General features: G+C 42.4%; 1 protein-coding gene across 3 annotated transcripts; it reads left to right on the forward strand.

Moving 5' to 3' along the window:
* On the forward strand, positions 37-19,829 carry SUPT7L (SPT7 like, STAGA complex gamma subunit). Of its 3 annotated transcripts, XR_002436549.1 has the most exons (6): positions 37-192; positions 583-1,100; positions 8,410-8,734; positions 10,729-10,966; positions 12,305-12,431; positions 14,820-14,955. XR_002436549.1 is itself a non-coding variant. In XM_021390298.1 (5 exons), exons 2-5 carry the CDS (start codon positions 688-690, stop codon positions 15,080-15,082), a joined length of 1,242 nt encoding a protein of 413 aa, XP_021245973.1. In that variant the 5' UTR covers positions 37-192; positions 583-687; the 3' UTR covers positions 15,083-19,829. The 3 variants fall into 3 exon arrangements, 2 of the variants coding, with proteins under 2 accessions (XP_021245973.1, XP_021245974.1); XM_021390298.1 differs by lacking the exon at positions 12,305-12,431 and having other exon boundaries at positions 10,729-10,969; positions 14,820-19,829; XM_021390299.1 differs by lacking the exon at positions 12,305-12,431 and having other exon boundaries at positions 14,820-19,829.

Here is a 20,895-nt window from a genome sequence, read left to right on the forward strand (position 1 = left end):
GTACCCACCGCTTCCTCGGCCGCGGCTGGGGGGCAGCGCGAGGGGCGAGACCGGCGGGGGGCGGCGGGAGGAGCGGAGAAGGGAGACGGCGGCCGCCGGAGCTCTGCGCTCCGTGCGGAAGAGCGGTGGCTCCGGGGAGCCGCGTTTGGCGGCGGACCGGTGCCGAGTTCCGGTCGGGCGGCGGGGAGTGTGGTACGCCGGGGCCGGGGCCGGGGCCGGGGCCGGGGCCGGGGCCGGGGCNGGCCGGGGCCGGGGCCGGGGCCGGGGCCGGGGCCGGGGCCGGGGCCGGGGCCGGGGTCGGCGTCGCGGTGGAGCCGAGCTTGTGGCCTTCCCCTCCGCCGACTTTCCTGGCACAAGTCAGGGCCCGGATCGCTGTGCGGGGCTGGGGCTGCGCAGCCCCCTTCTGCATAGAAGTCGTTCACTCCTCGCAGCTGCTTTGCTTTCTTCTTTCTCCCTCCTTAGGAGAAACAGCTGTGCGATTTGTTGCACGGACGTTGCATCCTGATGCTGTCTTGAAAGCTGCATTTCTCACGGTGACATTGGAAGTGTTTTCTTGACGTCAGTTATTTGCTCTGTTCCTAGGCCAGCGCCAGTTTGTTGCTGCCCAGAGCCGAGAGCTTCTTCCCACGACTTGTACTACAGTGTCTGGGAGCCTTCCCTGCGCCTTGAGGACAATCCTGTGTAAAAATGCTGCGCTACTGGGGTGAGATCCCGGTGCCATCCAACCAGGCCAACCGCAGCTCTTTCGACCTGCTCCAGCGCGAGTTCCGCACAGTGGAAGTGCAGGACCCTCCGCTGCACCAGCCATCAGCGAACAAACCGCGGCCCACCACCATGCTGGACGTCCCCTCCGAGCCCTGCAGCCTCACCATCCACACCATCCAGCTCATCCAGCACAACCGGCGGCTGCGCAGCCTCATCGCCATGGCCCAGGCACAAAACCAGCAGCAAGCGGAGGGCATCAAGACAGAAGACAATGAACCTCTGCCCTCTCGTCCGGCCTCCCCACCTCTACCCGATGACCTGCTTCCTCTGGACAGCAAGCCCCCCAAAATGCCATTCCAGCTGAGGCACAGTGACCCAGAGAGTGATTTCTACAGGTGTGTTGGCATTTCCTTGGGTTCTTTCAAGTTGGATATCAGGAAAAATTTCTTCTCAGAAGGAGCAGTGAGGTGCTGGAACAGTCTGCCCAGGAAGGTGGTGGAGTCATCACTGTCCCTGGAAGTGTTTAAGAAATACGCAGATGTGGCACTGAGGGACATGGCTAGTGGGCATGGTGTGATGGGCTGGTGGTTGGACTAGATGGCCTTAGTGGTCTTTCCAACCTTAATGGTTCCATCAATCCCAGCTTCAGGAAAGCTGAGTGTTTTTAAGTATATATGTGGTTTTGTCAGTTCCCTAAGTCTGAAGAGTTGTATGTAAAGAATAAAACAGGCCCAGGAACAGAAAGATTGAGATGCATGCAACATACGAGTTGTTTAAAACAAATGTGCCTTTGCTTCCTATCTATAAAATGCAGAAGTGTAGTGCTGATTTCTGTCTCGTTAGCACTCAGCTTAATGTTTGTGAACAGTTTTGCCATCTTCAATGGTATTTTGACAAAGTTAGTTACAGAATGCGAAGTCTTTTATATTTCGGTCACTTACAACTAAACTGTCTGTATTCTGACAATTCAGAAGATACACAACTGGGTGTTGGCCTGTTAGCTGTAGGTTCTGAGAGTATGCTTTGATAACTACTGCTTGTTAGATTTCAGTACCCAAAGGTGCGTGGTGCTACCATCTCATCCTACTGTCAGTGTTTGTAGCCTGATCAGATATGGCAGCGAGTGCTGGTGCAGGGAGTTCCTGTCTCTCCAATGCTGGCTCCACCAGCCAAGGGCTTGAGGAACTAGAAAGGAAGGTTGCATTACGCCTTACCAGCCAATCTTTGATTGCATAATACTGCCACTTCCTCCTTGTCAACCCTCTGCTGAACACTACATTCACAAGGAGGTGCTCCATTTCTTGCATGGTCTCATGGTACCTCTTAGGCTGTGTGTTTAAATTCAGAGATTAATCCTCACTGTTCTTAAGGACTCCTCCAATAAATATATAGGAGTGAGCGATACCTTTTTTTTTTTTTTGGAATGGGGAAAATTTACAGCCATAAAATATCATTAGTTAAATGCCTTAGATCTTTAATGGGCTGAGTAGCATTGAATGAATTTTATTGAAAGACTTTCCTGTTGGTAACATAGTCTCTCTGGATAGTGAAGCGAGACTTCAGTGCTGTTTTTGGAGGAACATGCTGTCCTGGTTTCAGCTGGGATAACAATTCAGATATTTCAAACTTGAATTCCTTTAGTATTCCTGGGTGGATTGCCATCTGGTCCTGGTGATTTGCAACTGTTGATGTTACTGTTCTTGGAATACGCAGTAGGGGATTAATGTTTGATTTTGGCTGGTAGAGAAACAGAAGGTAAGCCTAAATCAACATCCTCATCCTTCTGGGATGAAATAAAGTAATTTGTCTAAAGGGGTTAACGGATATCCCGTGAGCATAAATTTGAGCCCCATTGCTCCTGCTTTTTATGGCACTATGGCTTGAGGAGCTGAAGCAGCCTTCTGTACAGTGCAGTGTTCTCTGCTGCCCTCCCTGGTGCCTTATCTTTAATTTTAAATTTTCAGCGGCCGTCACTATGGTTTAGAGGCTGCTTTGCCCTTTTGCTGTCCCTTGAGAGTCTCTGAGGTGCTAGTAAACAAATGTTATTTAACAGTCAACCACATGGGGGAGTTTAAGGATTAGATTGCAAAAAGTCGATGGGCAGTTTTGAAATGAAATGCGTTGTGGCTGACTGATGTATTGTGGGCTGTGGTATAGAGTAGGATTTAACTGTGTGCCTGCTAAACCAAACACATTTCTGCTTTTCTAGGAGGCAAGCTTTTGGTTTGCTGTTGCATGTTTGCTCTTAGCTGTTTTAAGACACTTTCATGAAGAACAGCACCTATTCTTATAGGATTAAAAATAAAGTTATAAGATCTGCCAGTGCTTGACTTTGGTGGGTAAAACAATTGAGGGAGGACCATTCTTCTTCTCGATACATGATATTGCTTAGTTTTTTAGTGCCTTTTATGTGTCATTGTCAGAGCTATAGTGTTAGATTAAATGCATATTTTAGTCCCATTTTCTTTAGTAGTAACTTAGGTCTCAGAAGCAGCATGTAGGTATATTTGTCCACAAGAAGAAAGGAAGAGTTGCCAGCCTGAATTAGATCACAAGTTTCTTTAATATAGCCATGTTCTCTTCTGTTTCCTTGTTATTCATTTTTGTCCTTTGACCTCACAACCTTGCCTTCTATTTTGTTATCCCCTGGATTGATTTTTTTTTTTCTGTGCCACTCCATACCTGTAATCCCTGTTTCCTCATCCCTTTTGTGATGATGAAGAGACAGAACCTAATTTACTGATATTTTTCAGTTGTTCTGGTCCTTTCAGTCCCCCTCAGAAATCTGTGCCAGCAACAGATTTAATTAGAGCTCTGTTCCTTTTCTGCATTTTTTCAGGCTGTGGATAAATATGTGGAAAAAAAAAACTTTGGCGCAGTTCCCTGAGGAATGTCCTTGGCTTTGCAGTGAGGATCTCTTATATACTTGCTTATTGATGGCTTTGGAGGGCTCTAGCAGGCTTGTGAAGCAGCTTTTCCTCTTCCAGAAGCTGTCTTGAGTCTTCCTGAACATAACATATTTACCCATCTGTCCTCTAACTCTGTTCTTACAATTTCTGTGGATTTCCCTGATGTACCGGAGTGTATCAGGCTTACCAGCCTGTAGTTTTTCATTTTTTTTTTTTCCTTCTGAATATACTGAAAGAGTATTTTCACACTTTCTACCTTCTGGTTCTCATGGGCCGTGGCACTTTCAAGCAAGAGGTGATTCACCACAGCTATTCAGATGTTTCATCCCTGAATTCCTTTAGTATTCCTGGGTGGATTGCCATCTGGTCCCGGTGATTTGCGACTGTTGATGTAACAGTTCTTGGAATACACAACAGGAGGTTAACATTTGATTTTGTCTGGTGTAGAAACAGAAGGTAAGTTTAAAGCATAGTTGATGAGGAATAAGTAAGGAACTGTAAACTTACAGCTGCCATTTCAACAGGGAATTTTTACCATAATATGGCTGGTAGCTCTTCCTTCCTCTCTGTTCAGCTTCCCCCTATTAATATGGATCCGTTGTCAAAAGAAACCTAACTTACTAATTATGTGGCACTCTGGAGGACTTTTTTTGTGTGTATGTGTACATGGTTGCTTTCTTAACAGATTTCTCTGTCATTCTGTCATTTGTTTTTGTGACCACATCGTGTGTGCTTTGTATTGAATGATTATCTGAGAATTGAACTGGGAGCTCACAATGGGAAGACAGCTCATGGCAGAAGGTCTAATAGTTAAGAAATGTCTGTACAGAAGTAGGGAAGCATGTGTTGATGGGATAGCAGGTTTAGCACTGGGGGGGATTTGGAGCAGTGAAATCAAAGCAGGCAGAACATGCTTATCCTGGTGGATAAAGTATTTCAGTCCACCTCCTAAACTTTCTGGCGTTCTATGCTGTCCCACTGGGACCTGATTTATTTTCCAAACGTTAGCTATTACGTGCTGCCATTATCTGTTGAGCAGTTTCTGTGTATACGTGTGCATCCTCCTGCAGGCATAGCAGAGATATTTGAAAAGAGGCTTACTCAGGATGAGGTGGAAAGAGGCCCTTTCCTGAAAGGAATCTTATTTTTCATGTTGAGTTGGTGTTTTTTGTTCTCTGATACACTCTCTGATCAGTATAATCTCTTTTTTTTTCCAATGTTCTCCTTTATTTTATTGTATTGGGAAAAAATGGCTGCAAAATGACCTTGATGCGCCTAATTTGGTAGAAATTCAACTCTACAATGAAATGTTTCATAAAACTAACGTGTCCATAAGAAAACAATCCCTCCCTCCATCTGCCACTAGCTTATGCTCTCCTACAAGGGAGAAGAGCGCTTCAGTCCAGTACCACAGGTGAGTGAATCTCAGCTGTTGATCCGTGTATTTACTCAGCCCAAACACTTTCCCCTAAGGTGACTGCACGGCAAATAGACCATGAGCTCTCCTTTCCTTTTAGAAAAAAAAGTCTTTACAGCAGAGGAGCCTGGGTGAATGGACTGTAGTGCTTTTGGGGAATGGCTGTGTCCCATGTTAACAGGCTGGCGCAGAAAATGAGCGTTTTGTGAGTTCTGAAACCTTATGAATAATGAAGATAAGCCCAATTGGTGTAAACTGCTCATTTTTCTCTTGTGTGTTGTTGTAAAGTTCTGCATGTTGCAGATGTGTTGGTAGCAGTGGGAGAAGGCTCAGCTTTGGATCTGATGAATTTGTATCTTGGCAGGTTGATTTCTGTCTGGAACGTCATCTAGTGTTGGTGACTCACGGAAATATAGACCTCTGTTGGGAACAGAAAACTAAAGAGTGAGAAGGTGACCAGTGTTTGTGACAGGTTTCATACTATATCTTCCATAGAGGTGATCACCTCCAAGTCACAGACCTAACTGCTGGTCTTGTTAATCTCTGGTGACAGAATTTTAGGGATTAAAGCTCTCTTGTTTACTTGCAGCTACTTGACATTGGTATTGTAGGCTTGGTTTTGGATGGCAGCTGCATGGGGAGCCTTTGGGAAAGCAGCAAGTACTGCAGACAATGGCATTCTGCATAATAGGATTTGAGGGGTTGCTTTTGGAGGTGTTGATGAGATCTAAGACCAGCGCACTCTACCTGTGGTGACTGGGGGAAAGAAGTTTGCTGGTCCTTTTGGGGAAGACTTGATCATAGCTGTTCTCAACTTAAATGTGTCTATATTTCTGTTTGTCTTCTTATTAGATGGTACCTGAAAGTTAAAGGAGATGAAGAAAAAAGATAGTGTTGTTTTCTCTTAGCGTCTGTAGCGATGTTTCCATTTTTTTTTTCTGTCTAATCAGGTTTTTAATCATCTTCCCTCTATTGTTTGTTGTGGAAAACAGGAAATCAAGGGAAGAAAAAATAAGAAAAACAAAACAAAATTGATTGACCTTACCAAGAACAAGAGGAGGGGAGTTGCGTTTGAGTACAGTACCTGAAATTTCTTTTCTCTTTGTCTTTAATTGATTAGACTTCAAGTTGATTATATCCCTTCCAGCACAGTGACCTCGCTGCATTTTAATGCTGGCAATTAGTTTCTTCTCCTCTAGGAATTTAAAAGAGATATGACATTCCGTGCTGCTTTCTGAACAGTGATATGCATTACTATGTGCATATCCACTTTAGAAATGGCTGAATATTCTGCTTGGACTGCCACATTCTGTGTCTAGCTTAAGTTTGCCCATAGCGCTTTGTGGGACTGGCAAACCATCAATAGCAGCTCTCTATTTATCTCTGTATTAATTGTAATGTAGTGTTTGATGTTTTGAGTACCATTTTGGAACCGAAATCCCCCTAAATTTCCCTTTTTTTTAGGCATAAATGTTGGTGGTTGCTTTCTGATTGTTTTTCTTTCTTTTTTTTTTTTCCTTCTTTTTTGTTGTAACCTCTTTGTCCCAGCATTGTATGAGACGTATGGCTCTTTGTAAGCTGCAGAAATCTGTCCCTGAGAGGTGGAGGGGAGAGTTAGGAAGATGTAAAAACAGCACGGATGACACTTGGTTTAGAAGGGAACTGATGAGCTTTTAATTCATTTTGCCAGAGCACCGGCTGTTTTCTTTCCATAGTAGTCACGTAATTGATTAGGAAACTGGGATGTGAGTCATTTTCCAGCAGTTAATGGCTGGGATGCATCCATGACCTGAGCTCCGCATGCTGTTCTTAATATCCACTTGGTAATAGCGTCACCTGCAGCTCTTAATATAGTGTGCTTGCCACCCCTCTGCCACCTTACTTGAATAAGCAGAAATTGTTGAGCTGAGCTGGTTTTCTTGAAAGTGAACCTCTGGGCTTCAGTCCTCATAGCTCTGAGCTTAACCTCCCATTGTCACTTCTCTGATGTTGTCTTTACTGCTGCTGTGTTTCAGTGGTTTTGTATGGGTCAGTTCTGAGGATCAGAGGTAGCTATGGCTCTTTGACCCAGTGTCTCAGTGAGGCTGAAGGGTTCTCGGTGGCGTATTGGAGAGGCAGAGTAGGGAGAATTTTACCGAGACTAGTGCTGCTTTCTATGTAAATCATCGGTGTTGTCTGTGTGCTGTTTAATCTTGTTACTGGAAAGATTGTGCGCAAATAGTGTATGGGGAGAGTGAGACATAGTCTCAGAGTGGGCTGAATGAGATGTTGGAAGAAATTGATCAGAAACAAATGAAGGGTGAAATTGCTAGCTTTCTTCAACCACTGATTCCGAATGGAGTGGAAGAAAGTAAATAAATACCGTGCTTAGCAAAAGGACACTTGATTTTTGACATCAGCAGCTGAGGATTATTAGGGGTGAATAAATCGCATAAGTTTAACTGTGGATTTAGAAATACGGTTCTACCATGGATGTTTACATTTCTTGTTAAAACTTGTCCTACCTCTTCTTTTTTCCTGCATGGAATATCTGTTAACACATAGTGTTGAAAAATTTGGTTGCTTGACTGTAACTGAATGGTATGGGAAGTGCGCATGTCAGTTGTTCTGTCTCCTCTGTCCTGCACTGTCATGTATGCCTGCTTAGCAGAACAGAGAAGAGAGGTCCGTTCAAGGTCAAGGAATGCTGCTTTTAAGGCAGAACCTCTCCAGGCTTCCTGGAAGGCTTTCTGTTTGCTTGCTCTGTCACAAATTGGGATACCTAGTTCGCTGTCATGCAATGTGATTATTGGGAGTGAGGATATGGAAGTGGTCTTCCTGGCTGTAGTATAGCTCTATGAAACGTTCCCATTTCTGACTTTTTATATGTGTCTTTTGCATTATAAATTCAAATCTTGTCTATCCCAGAAGCCATTGTATCTGACTATTAGGCCTATGACATCAGAGATAATAAGGAAGAGAAATGTAATTAACTGAGAGGGGAAATGATTTACATTTGTTATTTAAAATGCCCTTTTTTGTTGTTTGTGTCAAGTACCCGTTTAATTCACATCTCTAGGAGAAAAGCTCTTTGGTGGGAAGGGAGTTGCTTAAGGATTCAGAAGATTTGCATCCCACACTTATGAATCACCCAAGGATTCTTATGGCATTAAAAGTAAAAATGGGACTCAGTAGTGCTGATTTTGAGGGAAAGGGAAGGAGGGAAAGTTGATAAACCTGTGCTAGATTTATTCTTATGTAACGGAGAAGCTGTGGTGAACCCCAAACAACTTGCTTTTCCTGTGTAGATCATGTTCATACTGAAAGTATGTTTTGAACTGATAAATTATTTCAGTTTTTGGAGGTGTGCTATTTTTCTCCTTTCTGGTTTTTTTTTAGAGGAAAAGGAGAGCCTGTGACTGAGCTGAGTTGGTCCTCCTGCCGGCAGCTTCTCTACCAGTCAATGGCCACTATCCTGGCTCACACGGGCTTTGAGTGTGCCAATGAGAGTGTCCTGGAGACCCTGACAGACATAGCCCACGAGTACTGTTTGAAGTTCACCAAGCTGCTGCGCTTTGCTGTGGATCGAGAAGCCCGACTGGGGCACACTCCTTTCCCGGATGTCATGGAGCAGGTCTTTCACGAAGTGGGCATTGGCAGCGTGCTCTCACTGCAGAAGTTCTGGCAACACCGCATTAAGGATTACCACAGCTATATGCTTCAGGTGAGAGGAGCACTGGAGAGCTGGCAGCACCAAGATGCGTGGCTCCAGTACAATCGTATGTTCCTGTAACAGTACTGAGGTTTTCCAATTTCCAGATTTCCAAAAAACCTCATGGTATGGAGAAGAGTCATGAAGGAAAAGGGAAATAGGATTTTTTGGCTGAGATGACTTACTTGTGTCCCTGCAGAGGCTAAGAATGCTGTGCTGATGGTTTAGGTTTAAGGGGAGGCCCCCAGCTGTGGAATGGCCCAGACAAAAATTTAAAGTCGAAGTAAAGTCAGTAATGACAGGTCAACGGAATTTTTTGCTTTAATGGGATGTTTGGCTGCTTACCATTTCATAAAATAAGGAAGGAGATGAACAGAAATTACTTAGGTGTACAATGGCTGTGTTGGCATTAGCAAGGGGTGGCTCGCTTAAGCAATTAAAGTATAGGGCTAGTACTGTACTGATATGAGTTGCTGAACAAGTACTGCCTTCCAATCTGTAGGGAGCTGTACTTCTGTGGAGAAAGGAGAGGAGCTGTTAAATCTCCTGGGAATGAGAGATGCCATATAAATGTAGGTTGTATGAATAAGGGCATAGTTTATCTTGGTGCATATCTGTCATTTTATTTGGGTGACAGAAGACTTACAGTAATGCAAGAGTTGATGTGGTAATTTTATTTCTACTCACCAAAAAGCAAGACTTGAATCAAGTAGGTAGCCCATGACCAAAGGCAAAACCTACCACAAATAATCTTTCTCTTCCTCATTGTTACGCTATATGAGAGTGCTAGTTGACTCATCTTGGAGCAGCTGCTTGTACTCCTTCTTTTCCCAGGGTTGTCACTTCGTGTGTTGCAGAGGTAGCATAAATCAGAAACACCTATAAGTACATGTAGTATGCAAATTGTGATGGACTCTGGCTTGTGCATAAAAATAGTATCATCAAGATTTGTCCTCATTTAAAAGTGTTTCTGTTCCAAGGGACTGTTTGCATGATTGCATTAGTTAAAAGATACTCTTGTGTTGTTGGATGTTTGTTTATTTATTTATTTATTTATTTATTTATTTATTTATTGTCTTCCCTGGTTTGAAGGGTTGTGAAACTGCTTGTAGTTAACAGTTGCAACCTGATACCCAGATGTTGTCTCCTTCTGGAATTTGGGTTTTCTGTATCATTCAGCTGATGCAATTCACTTTCATCCCACAGTCAGTTGTTGTCTTACTTACTCTGGTCTTCATATAGGCTAAGGTCCACACTAGCCTCTGTGTGTAGAAACTTATACAGAAGGGGGAAATAAGCTCTGCTGTTATTTTTCTTTCTTGCTTCTTGTATAAAAAGGCCTTGTGCTTTTCCTGAACACAGTTGACTGAATGTTGGAATTGAAGTGGTACAAACAAGTACTTGTTAGAAGCATACTAAATCTAGAAGTCTTAATTTAATTGCTTACAGTTTAAATGCTTCAAGAAGCAAAGAGATTGTTCCATATCTCATTCCTGTGTTTGTTTCACTTGTTTGGAGAAAACTGCGTTTTTTTTTTGCTGTGAATCTCACTGAAGGTAACCAGGCTTTTCTAGTGATGACTACAGAACCTAATGAATTTCTGATCTTGTTTTTTTTAATGCTGGAGTAAGTTTTAGTACTGATAGACAGGAGAAACTTACAGGTACAACCAAAGAATAAAACTGAGGTACTTCTGTCTTGATTTTTCCTTTGCTTAAATTTCTGGGCCTCATAGTTTCTGCTTGTGAAATGAATCTGCTCGTGTTTATCAAGCAGATGTGTTAAGGAATTAAGCCTCCTGTTAAAGTTCCTTGATAAGGGTAGAAGGTGTCCTTAAAGGGGGAAACGATCTTTTTTTTTTTCTGTGTACTTGCGTACTTGTTCAGCCACATCAGACAATAATATTCTAAGTGGAAAGCACACTGCAATGTAACTGCCATCAGTCTCTGAAATCACTGTGACCTTTCCTGCCTTTTTTTTTTTTAATCTTCCCTGATCTTTGACAGGTTAGCAAGCAGCTCTCTGAAGAGTATGAGAAGATTGTCAACCCTGAAAAGGCAGCAGAAGACACAAAGCCTGTGAAGATTAAGGAGGAACCTGTTAGTGATATCACTTTCCCCATAAGCGAGGAGCTGGAAGGAGATCTTGCTTCTGGTGACCAGTCTTTGCCAGTTGGAGTTCTTGGAGCTCAAAGTGAGCGATTCTCTGCAAATTTGGAAGTAGAAGCTTCCCCACAGACTTCAGGTAGTTGCTTGTTGTTACTACTCGAAGCAGTCCCTCAGCTGTTCTGTATGATCAGGTAGTGATAGGACAAGGGGGAACAGTTGCAAACAAAAAGAGAGGAGATTGAGATTAGATGGTAGGAGGAAATTCTTCACTAAGAGGGTGGTGAGGTGCTGGAACAAATTGCCTATGGGTGCTCCATCCCTGATGGTGGTCAAGGCCAGGTTGGATGGGGCTTTGAGCAACCTGATCTAATGAAATGTTCCCTGTCCATGGCAGGGGGTTTGGAACTAGATGATCTTTAACGTTGCTTCCAAAACAAGTCATTTCCCCTGAAGAACACAAAATTGCTTCTATGGTGTTTATCTTTAGGGGATGGTCATTCTTGGCTTTCTTATTGGTTGCTGCAGATGTGAGTGCTGGGGTCTTTCTCCCAGTCTGATGTAATAAGGACAGAAATAACTCTGGGATTTTTATATGAAAAGAAATCAGAGTTTTATTCTTATTTCTACTAAGGAGGAGTAGAAGTACAGGTGGGGTTTTCTTTGTTTCTTTGTTTTAGTTTGGTTTTGTACTTCTTTTCTGGGTAGTCTGGAATTCTTGTCCAGTGTTTCATATTACTGAAAGGTTGAAGGCTATATTCCTTGTGACTGGAGTAAATTCAGGAATCTACTTAGGTTAGGCACTGAATGAGTTTGGAAAATACTAATGATTCTTGTGCAATCCTCTGTATTTGGAGGACATCCTGGTAGTGACAGCCATTGCTGTATGAAAGTTTATCATTGATTTAAGTGAAATGTGCTTGTGGGAGTCTCTCCTCCTCTTGCAGGTTTCCTGAAAGCCTGTTTTAGTTAGCTGCCACCATGGAAAGTGAGACAATGAGTGGAGCTGCTATGGAGACTGCACCCTATTTCTCAAAGTCATCCCTATATGTTGTCACTGATGCACACTGGTGGCCAGCACTGGACAGCCTGCTGCTGCTGTACCATTTCTGTGTCTATATATGCCAGCTTTATTCTCTGCACCATTTTGATAGCACTGAGTTTTACAGAAAGTGAAGTCAATATTCTTCTCTCAAAAACGAACTTTTTTCTTTTCTAGAACCTTCTGAATTCTACCAGTCTCTGCAATAATAAATGTTTCTTTTAAAAATCTGATCTAAAAAAATGAAATATTAACCTTAACATATGTATTATGTATTGAGGGCAGAGTGTACCTCTCAGTTCCTTAGCTTTTTTAAGAAGTAGCATATTCTGCTGAATTAAAAAAAAAAAAAAAAAAAAAAAAAAAAAAGCAAAAACACAGAACCCACACAAATCCATCTGATGTGTTTCTGAAAGCTTGTATTGTTTTCCATAGTACTTCTGAGATGTGAAGTGGTCACGTTTTTGCAGGAGAGAGAATAGCAGGTTCTTCTGGCCCATCTGGGGTCGCAAGTGATTCATCTGGAAAGCCTGGTGTAGCATCTACCACTTGAGACCTGGAGGTTAGCATACTAGCTGTATATTAAATGCCTCTTTCCTCTCTGATACCGAATTGATGTTTTCTAATTAAGAATACAAGTGCTCTGTTCCTCCCTGAAAATCCCTCTTCACTTCACAAGGGTCTTTGGAAATCTCATCGCTGTAAGAAGTCCCAGTCTAGAGATGGGCAGGCTGAAGAGTGTAATATCACAAGAAGGGAGAGAAAGCTGCTGCAATTAGGACACCACCAGCTCAAATATGCAAGCGTGAGACCTGTAGGGAGGGTAGCGGTGCAATGGTGTCAGATGGTGAAATGTCCTTTCAGCCTTCCCTGTTCTGCACGTGTTTTCACTTATGCCAGGGGTTACAGCTGTGGGCTAGCTGCTTAATTTCAGTACAGCTGGAGAAATAGAGGCCAAACTGGGGATCTTGTTCGTCACACAGACCGATAGATGAGGATTAGCTCATTTGTGGAGTACTTGGATGTTGAAGTGCTTTGAAGATGAAATGTGCAGTGTCACTGCTTAAGTACTGTTAGTCCTTAGTGACACTCTTGATGACAGGTAATAGAGCTGAAGGGAATAAGGTTGAGCAATGCAGAGCAATTGATGAAAGAAAGAAACAATAAGTTTAGTGAGCACCTTTGATTATTGTGCATGCTGGAGCTGCAACTCTGTGGAACTAATAGCATTTTAATGATGTGTCCACTGCTGTTGAGAGGAATACATTCACTTGTGGTTAACAGAAAAAGAACTTTTCTTTAAGGCTGCTGGACATTGGAAAGCACTTCAGCTATTGCTTGCTGTCTGACTGCTGAACTGATTCAGGCTGTGTTGTCTGCCCTTGCCACCTAAGCTCTGGTTTGGGCTACATGGCTATTGAAAAGATTCCTGATTCCTACATAAGGGAAAGTTCACAGTACAGACAGGTTGGGAGACTCGTTCTCGGTGTAACTACTTAGTAATAAGGGACTATTGATAGGCGTATATTAGTAACAGGGAATAGTAATAGTACATACAAGAGGTTTGGTTGTGCTTTAAACAATTTGAGACACGAGGTTTGCAAAACTTAATAAAACCTAGCTTCTTAGTTTGTTTTACTTTCCACGTGAATTTAACCCCTCAAAAGAGGGATCAGATGTAAAAGTGAGAGATTTTAGGCTTTGATAAGATTTGGGCTCATTATGCGCATGTCAGCAAGGGGCCCAATTAGTGTGTTTTTCATAGGATTTTTGTCTCTCTTAAAACTTTAAATAAGAAGAAATAATGCATTCTGTAATTACTACTCTTGGGGACAAAACATTTGCTGTTTTTAAGAAGCACGGTTTCATAATCTTAGTCAGAAAATCCTCAATCTGCTCACAGTTTGCACACTAGTCTAAATGAAACACAAAACAAACAAAAACATGTTGCCCTAGCATAGATTGGCCAATCTTCCTCTGTGGGATGAATTAAAAATGGGAAGATTCCTCTTGAGTGTGCATCTGGCCACCCCTGTGATAAGAACTCATTCATTGTTGCTGTTGAGTTATGTTCAAACAGTTTTTAGAGGAATTAAACATTTATGGCCTATGTTTTTAACCATACTGTTGTCTTAGGAGGGGGTGGATTTAGTATTTGTTATCTACAGTGAATGTCCTCCCTCAGGTCTGTCACTTCTCGCCCCTCTTGGCCCCTGTGTTGGTGCCCGTCCCTCACTGGAGCTGTGTAGGCCTGGCTGCTGCTCGCAAGGCCAGGTCTGCACTGATTCTGATAACTGGATACAAGACGTGAGAAAACTGCACAAAACTGCATCGGGGAGGTTCAGACTGGACATTAGGGAAATTATTTTTACTGTGAGAGCGGTCACACGCTAGAACAGCATTCCTAGAGAGGTGGCTGATGCCCAGTGTTCAAGAGTTGTTTGGATAATGCCCTCATTAATATGCTTTAACTTTTGGCTAGCCCTGAAAAGGTCAGGTAGTTGGACTAGATGAACTTTAAAGGTCTCTTACAACCATTCCATTCTAAGTCCTGCTTGTACAGTGTATAGTCTGTGTGCTGTTGGCATACTCATTGCTGCTGAGACACTCCTTCCTGGAGAGTGATGGAGTCTCTTTATTTCTTGTTATTTCTAAGCTGTTATTTCTCATGGAAGAAACCACGCAGAGGATGGCTGTGAAAGGAGAGCATTTGCTTTTAAAGCATAGCATCATATTTTTTAGAGCTGAAACTACTGGGCTATTAAAAAAAAAAAGCTGACAGGTTTTTTTTTTTATTGTTTCACACTGGTTGATGGTTATTCTTCTCCAGACAAATTCACCTGTAGGATTGCTTTTACTTCTTTACTGGCGCCGTTGTCCCTTGCATCCGCTTACCGTTCATAATTTATCCTCTTACTTGGTTGTTAACATATGCTTTTTCTTTCTCTAGGGGCTGAGGTGAATGCTTCCCCACTCTGGAACTTGGCGCAGGTGAAAATGGAGCCACAGGAAAATGAGGAGGCCAATGTTCATGGCCATGGGGTCCTAGGCAGTGATGTCTTTGAGGAACCTATGTCAGGAATGAGCGAAGCTGGGATAGCACAGAGCCCCAATGGCTCTGAGAGCAGCTATGGTTCTCATTCTGCTGACAGTCTGATGGGATCCTCACCTGTCTTCAACCAGCGCTGCAAGAAAAAGATGAAGAAGATGTGAAGAGAGGGGGCCTTTTTTATTTAGTTCTGATGGACTTGGAACAAACCAAAAGAGTACTCTGATGGCTATGATGTATAAATGGAGCTGGCCCTGGTGTATGAGGGACCTTGCATGAAATCATTATGAGAGGTTTGATGTGTAGTGCACTTCATCTCCCCTCATAGCTGGCTTCTTTGCTCCATCCTGACTCATGAGATTGAAGATAACTGTATGCATTCGATAGTGTCATGGCTTGCTTTGGCAGACTAATGAGGATGTTAAAAGTGGAAAATAGCTGTGAAGAGATTTGTTAAGTCACAGAATCACTGAATAATTAGGGTTGGAGCTTTCTGGTCCAGCCAAGGCAAATAGAGCAGGTTGTTCAGGGCCCCATCTCATTGAGTTTTGAATATCTGCAAGGATGGTGAGACTAAACCTCTCTGGGCAACGTGGGCCAGCATTTGACTGCCCTCATAGGAAAAAAAATATTCTTGCATCCAGCTGGAATTTCCATGTTTCAGCTTGTGTTCATTGCTTCATTTTCCGTCACTGTTCATCTCTGAGTTCAGTCTGACTTTGTCTTCTCTAACCTGCATATTAAGTGGTTGTAGACAAGGAGATCTCTCCATGGCTTTTCCTATTCTTGTATCTGAAAAAAACAAGCTTGTCTTCTGCTACAGTCCTCTAACCATCTTAGTGATTTTCCAACAAAACTGCTGCACTGCTCTTATTATAAGAGGAAGCATGAAAGTGAATGCAGTCCTCCAGGTAAGGTCTCGCAAGTACAATACAGAGAGAATTAGTAATTTCAACATGCTGGCCACACAATTGTTAACTGTTGCAGGCAACAAGACAGTCTTAAGTTGGGTAATTTCACTGGTGGGAGAGCCTTCACTGATGATGATGACCTGGCAAAGATGCTGGAGTGTGGCCTTACAGTGCCATCAGTTAGCTCCTTTGGTGTCTTCAGATGCATTCCTGTCTGTTTACATGGACTCGTGAGTGTCTAGTTGGCTAAAGTTCCTGCTAACTCAGTCTTCCTTTGCTCCACATAATACCTTGTCCCCCCGCACTCTTTTAAGTCTGCCCCCTGGGTCTACTAAACAGTGAAAGTGCGTAGTGGTGCTGAGTACATCAGTCTCGTAAATTGCGGCCTTTATTTCCAGGTTGTTGAACAGCAAACTCACATTTTCTTTAACCTTTCTTTTGCTTCCAGCAGATGCAGAAAAGCTCTTCTTCACGTTTGTATGGGTTTCAACTCCAGCTGAACTTTGCCTTCCCTAATTCTCTGCCTTCATGCTTGGACTGTGTCTTTATATCCCTCCTGGCCAGCCCATTCTCATTTCCATTTCTGTGTACATTTTTCTGTACATCTGAGCTCAGTCAGGAGTTCCTTGGTTATTTGTGCTGGCCTTTTGTCATGCCTGCTTTACTTTCTGCTCATCAGAATAGACTGTTCTACTTTCAGAATGCAGTCTTAGAAGGTAAGACAGCACTCTTGGGCCACCTGGGGAGACCGGGGCTGTCTCTCATGAGAGCCTACCAGGACGTTCCTTGAAAAAAAAATCTTGTTCTGAACGTCCAGAGCTCTTCTTGTCTCGTATACATTTCTCAAGATTTTAAATCCACAATTTTGTGTCTGCAGAAGCCAGTGCCTTCAAGATTCTTCTTACTGACGAGTCCAGCAGAGCTTCTTCCTTAATTCCTTGATTGTTTAATCAGGGAAGTTGACAGCCAACTGTTTAAGGTAGGGTTTTTCAGAGAGGATATAACAGCTTTTGCTATTGGTTTGAGCCAGTGCTGTCAGGGCAAACTTTTCCTTCACTCTTACTGGATTGAGTGTAGCCACTTCAGGCCAGTTGCTATCTTGACAACTTAGTCTGAAACAGAATCTATTTTACTGCTTGCTTTTATGGCTCAGCTGACTGATGACAATTTTTGTTCTGCACAGTCCTCAGCTGATCAACTCAGTCTTTATCTTGATTCAGTGAGTATCTCTCTCTCAAAAGAAGCTAGAATGAACACGAATCAAGAATGAACAGTCACTTAAACTGGCTTTATACCTGTAACTCATTGGGATGTTTGAGGGAGATTTATCAGACCTCCCGTTTGTCCTTAGTATTGCAAGTTTATCTTTTGAAAGGATGAGCTCCAGGCATAGTATTTTTTTGTTTCCATATAACATGCCTAGCCTTAGTTCTTTTCTCCTTACTGTATTTCTCTTCCATTTTACAGAAGTGGAAGCCAAACATTAAATTCCTCTATGTCTACTAAGAATGTGTGGCTACAGGCTTTTATGGACATTGAAGGTAAAATTGCCCATCACAGTCTTAAAAGTTCCTCCTGGGAGGTAAATTCTAGCTATTTGAAGCCTAGTCAGTAGTTGAACAGAGGACCAATGTATCAGGAAATCTTTATTTTGATTCCCTCTGAGTAACCATTAGGAAAACTTCAATGCCTCTGTTTTCTCAACTGTAAAAAAAAGAATAACAGTATTTGCTTCTTAGATGTCTTTTGGAGATTTAGTTACTATTAAAAAAGGTACTTCATTCCTTTTCCATTCATTTCGTTTTGTTAGAGCTGTGAGCTTTTCTTCCATTTGGGTAGGACTGTTGCTGGCTGGAATATACTTTGGTGGCCACTGAAATGTTAGTGACCTATATTGTTTTCAACAGAAGAGCTTATTATGAACAAGTATAGGACAGCTGCGCTATTTGACTGCCATAGTACAAGGAAAGCATTTTGGATGGTGTCCTCTCGCTGAACTTTAGACTTCTGCATCTAAATTTGTTGCTCAGGGCCCAGTTTGTATCATTTTTAGGTCAACATAGGTCTGACCTAGAAGTAGAAGTCTAAATGAGGCCAGATGAATGGTGTTTTAGAAGTATCTATTTTTCCACTGTGCACCAATAAAGTGAATTCAACTTGATTACCTCAGCTAAAGGCATCCACACCATCAATATTGGTTAAGCAATCTGAATTTAGTCTTTCCTGTCTGGGAATCCTCCTGCTAGGCAGATGTTTTTCCTCTTCTACATATTCAGTAGTACTTATCATTGAAATTGTCATACTGGGCTAAAATCAGACTGCCCATCGTACTTAAAACAGCAGATCCAGGGTTCTCCACAATACACAGGCTGTGCTAGACGAGGGTCTTGAGGTTCAACCTGGTTTGGTTCTTGGGTCTGTCTTTGATACTGTGTTAGAACACCTGTACATCAAGCATTTTCCAAACTGTTTTGGAATATTTTTGAATTTAGGACTCATAAGCAAAGTCCCTTGCACCATTTTCAGGAGCTAGAGGACAGAGTGGCTGCTGTCAGCGTAGCTTGCTCATTTGCAAGACCTCAGATGGGCTAAAAATGAAAATCTGCTGCTCTTGATGGCTTTAGTTAAACCTCTTAAGCCTCAGTCTTAAGTGCTTTCTTTATACTGCTCAAGAACAGATGCTCTGTCTTACTTTTAATCATACTTTTATATTTCACATCCCCTTTCCACACTCACTTTGCCCTGTTACACACGCTGCTACAAGCGAAATCTGAACCCTCTATTGATTCAGTTGTGTTGTTGCAGTGTAATGGAGATGTGTTATTGATTCTCTTTGGGATGCTTGTTTATGCAGAGATTAGAAATGCATCAGCATATGGCTTGTACATTTAAAAAGTGATGGCAGAGTAAAATCTGTACCTCCTGTTACCCATTATGCTGTGTTGCTTCTGACATTCATGCGTTGGATGTTTCCTTTTGTGCATATGGAAGCTTTACGTTGTAGCTGAGCCTTTCCCTTCTGAACGTTTGCAGACTTTGAATGTACGGTGCTGTCTATCATGCATGAAATAGTGAAATTTCAAATCTAGCTCACCAGCTCAGATACAGACGGTATGCTCTTCTGACGAATGAAATAAGATTTTACTAGGTGTGAGGAGCTAGTGAGAAGTTCATTGACCATGTAATCCCCAAATTTTAAGCTACACTGAGATTACACAATGGCTTGGAACGAAGCTCTGCTCTCATGGTTGTTTTTTTCTGGTCCCTGGTAAAGTGCTCTGTTGATCCATCCACCTCAGAAGTTTACCATTTCATCTTTCTCCCTTCTCTTTCCAAAGGTGAATGGATGGAAAATTGGAATATTGAGGGTTGAACGCATCCATATCCAGTGGCACTGATGTCCTTAGAGATTTATTTTGCCATGAATTACTAGGCTTTTGAAGTATTTTGCATGAGAATGATAGAGGATTGCAGGTGAGAGAATGCTGTGCATCATATTCGTTTCCCTCTAGCGATACCTTTTTATTCCTTTTGAAAAGTTTTACCTGGCATCCAACAAAGTTCACTGTCTAAACGTCAGTGTGAAAACTTTAGCATAGGTCAGACCATGCTACGTAGTGATTTAATTCTGAAACTATTCATACTAATTTGAATATGCATAATGCTGTGCAGGAAAAGAGATGTTCCCCGCTTAGAAAAAGAAAGTGGGAAAATAAGATTAGATAGGGTAGGTGAGGCGAATCTGATTATATGCTGAATTCTGACACTAATGCTCATGTTATGTGTGAAAAATATTTTACTTAAAATGTTTTTGTACATGCATGTGAGTGAAATACATAACTTCGCTTGTGCTTATCTGGAACAAAATTGCTTGGAAATATATCAGGGTTTTTTTCTTTATTTTTTTTTCTCCCCTGCTCTCCTGGAGAGAGTATCTTTGCAATTTCTAAGAAAACAAAAACAATTCTCCAGAAATAAAAATTCTAGAGGTTTTATGTGATTTTGTTGTTGTTGTTGTTTGTTTGCTTGTAAGCATGGCATGGTGACTGCAAAGCCCAGTCTTGGAGTTCTGTCTACCCTTGCATGGAATTGGGAATAGACCTTTTGCAGGCCCAAATAATATTGATGTTACGGAGATTATATTGGTGTTAATATCATAACTAGAGAGATGAGTTGTTACTCCAGGATGTGGCTAGAGAAGCTGGAAGTCTTATTTTTTATGGGTGCTATGGCTGTTGAGCCCTAGAAGAGATGTTGGTACCACAGTGCTAGTGCTGGTATTCATCTGACATAAACAGTTTGATATTTCTGAAGCACTACTGCTTAAATTACCAGACCACCTAGGAGCCCTGCTCCAAGCCTCGTGATTTGCTCTTTTATGTGCCAGTCTAATTGTTCTACATACTGCTTTATTTATTAGGGACCGCTTTAGACAGCAGTGAATGAAGAATAGGATATTTCCCCCTCTGTTCTGTTTGCCACATTAGAGCTGGAGCGATGTGTTGGATTTGATAGCCTTGTGAAATGATTGAAAATTTCATGTCATGAATTAAGATACACACCTGTGTTACCTGGGCAGGAGAGTGGGAACAGTAACAGTAGTACTGCCCATCTCATTTTAACCAGAGTGGAATCTGTCCTCATAACTGCTGTCCTCTGAAGCATGTAGTTCTGAATTAATTTAACAGTCCACAGGAGTCTGAGGTGTGCTTTGCACTTTCCTGGAGGAAAAGGACAGTAATTGCCAGTTCAGATTACATGGCTCTGCTTTAAAGCATGAGCCTACTTGCATGCTGGGTTCACATCCCTCTATCCCCGTGACTGTGCTATATCACCTGTGTCCTGGAACCAGTATGGTCTGAATAATCTTCTGTGTCATGGAAGATGCTCTCAGGTGAATGATCTGATGCCCTATGGACAGCTGCAGGAGTTTGACTACAAACCTTTCAGTGGAACAGAAGGGAGAAACAAATGGGTTTGTGCAATGAATCTATATGGAGATATCCATACACAGAGTGTATGTTTTCCTCCTTCTCTTTTCATGTCCTGTTGCCCTGCTGGCTGGC

This window comes from Numida meleagris, chromosome 3 (assembly GCF_002078875.1).
Source record: "Numida meleagris isolate 19003 breed g44 Domestic line chromosome 3, NumMel1.0, whole genome shotgun sequence".
NCBI lineage: Eukaryota > Metazoa > Chordata > Aves > Galliformes > Numididae > Numida > Numida meleagris.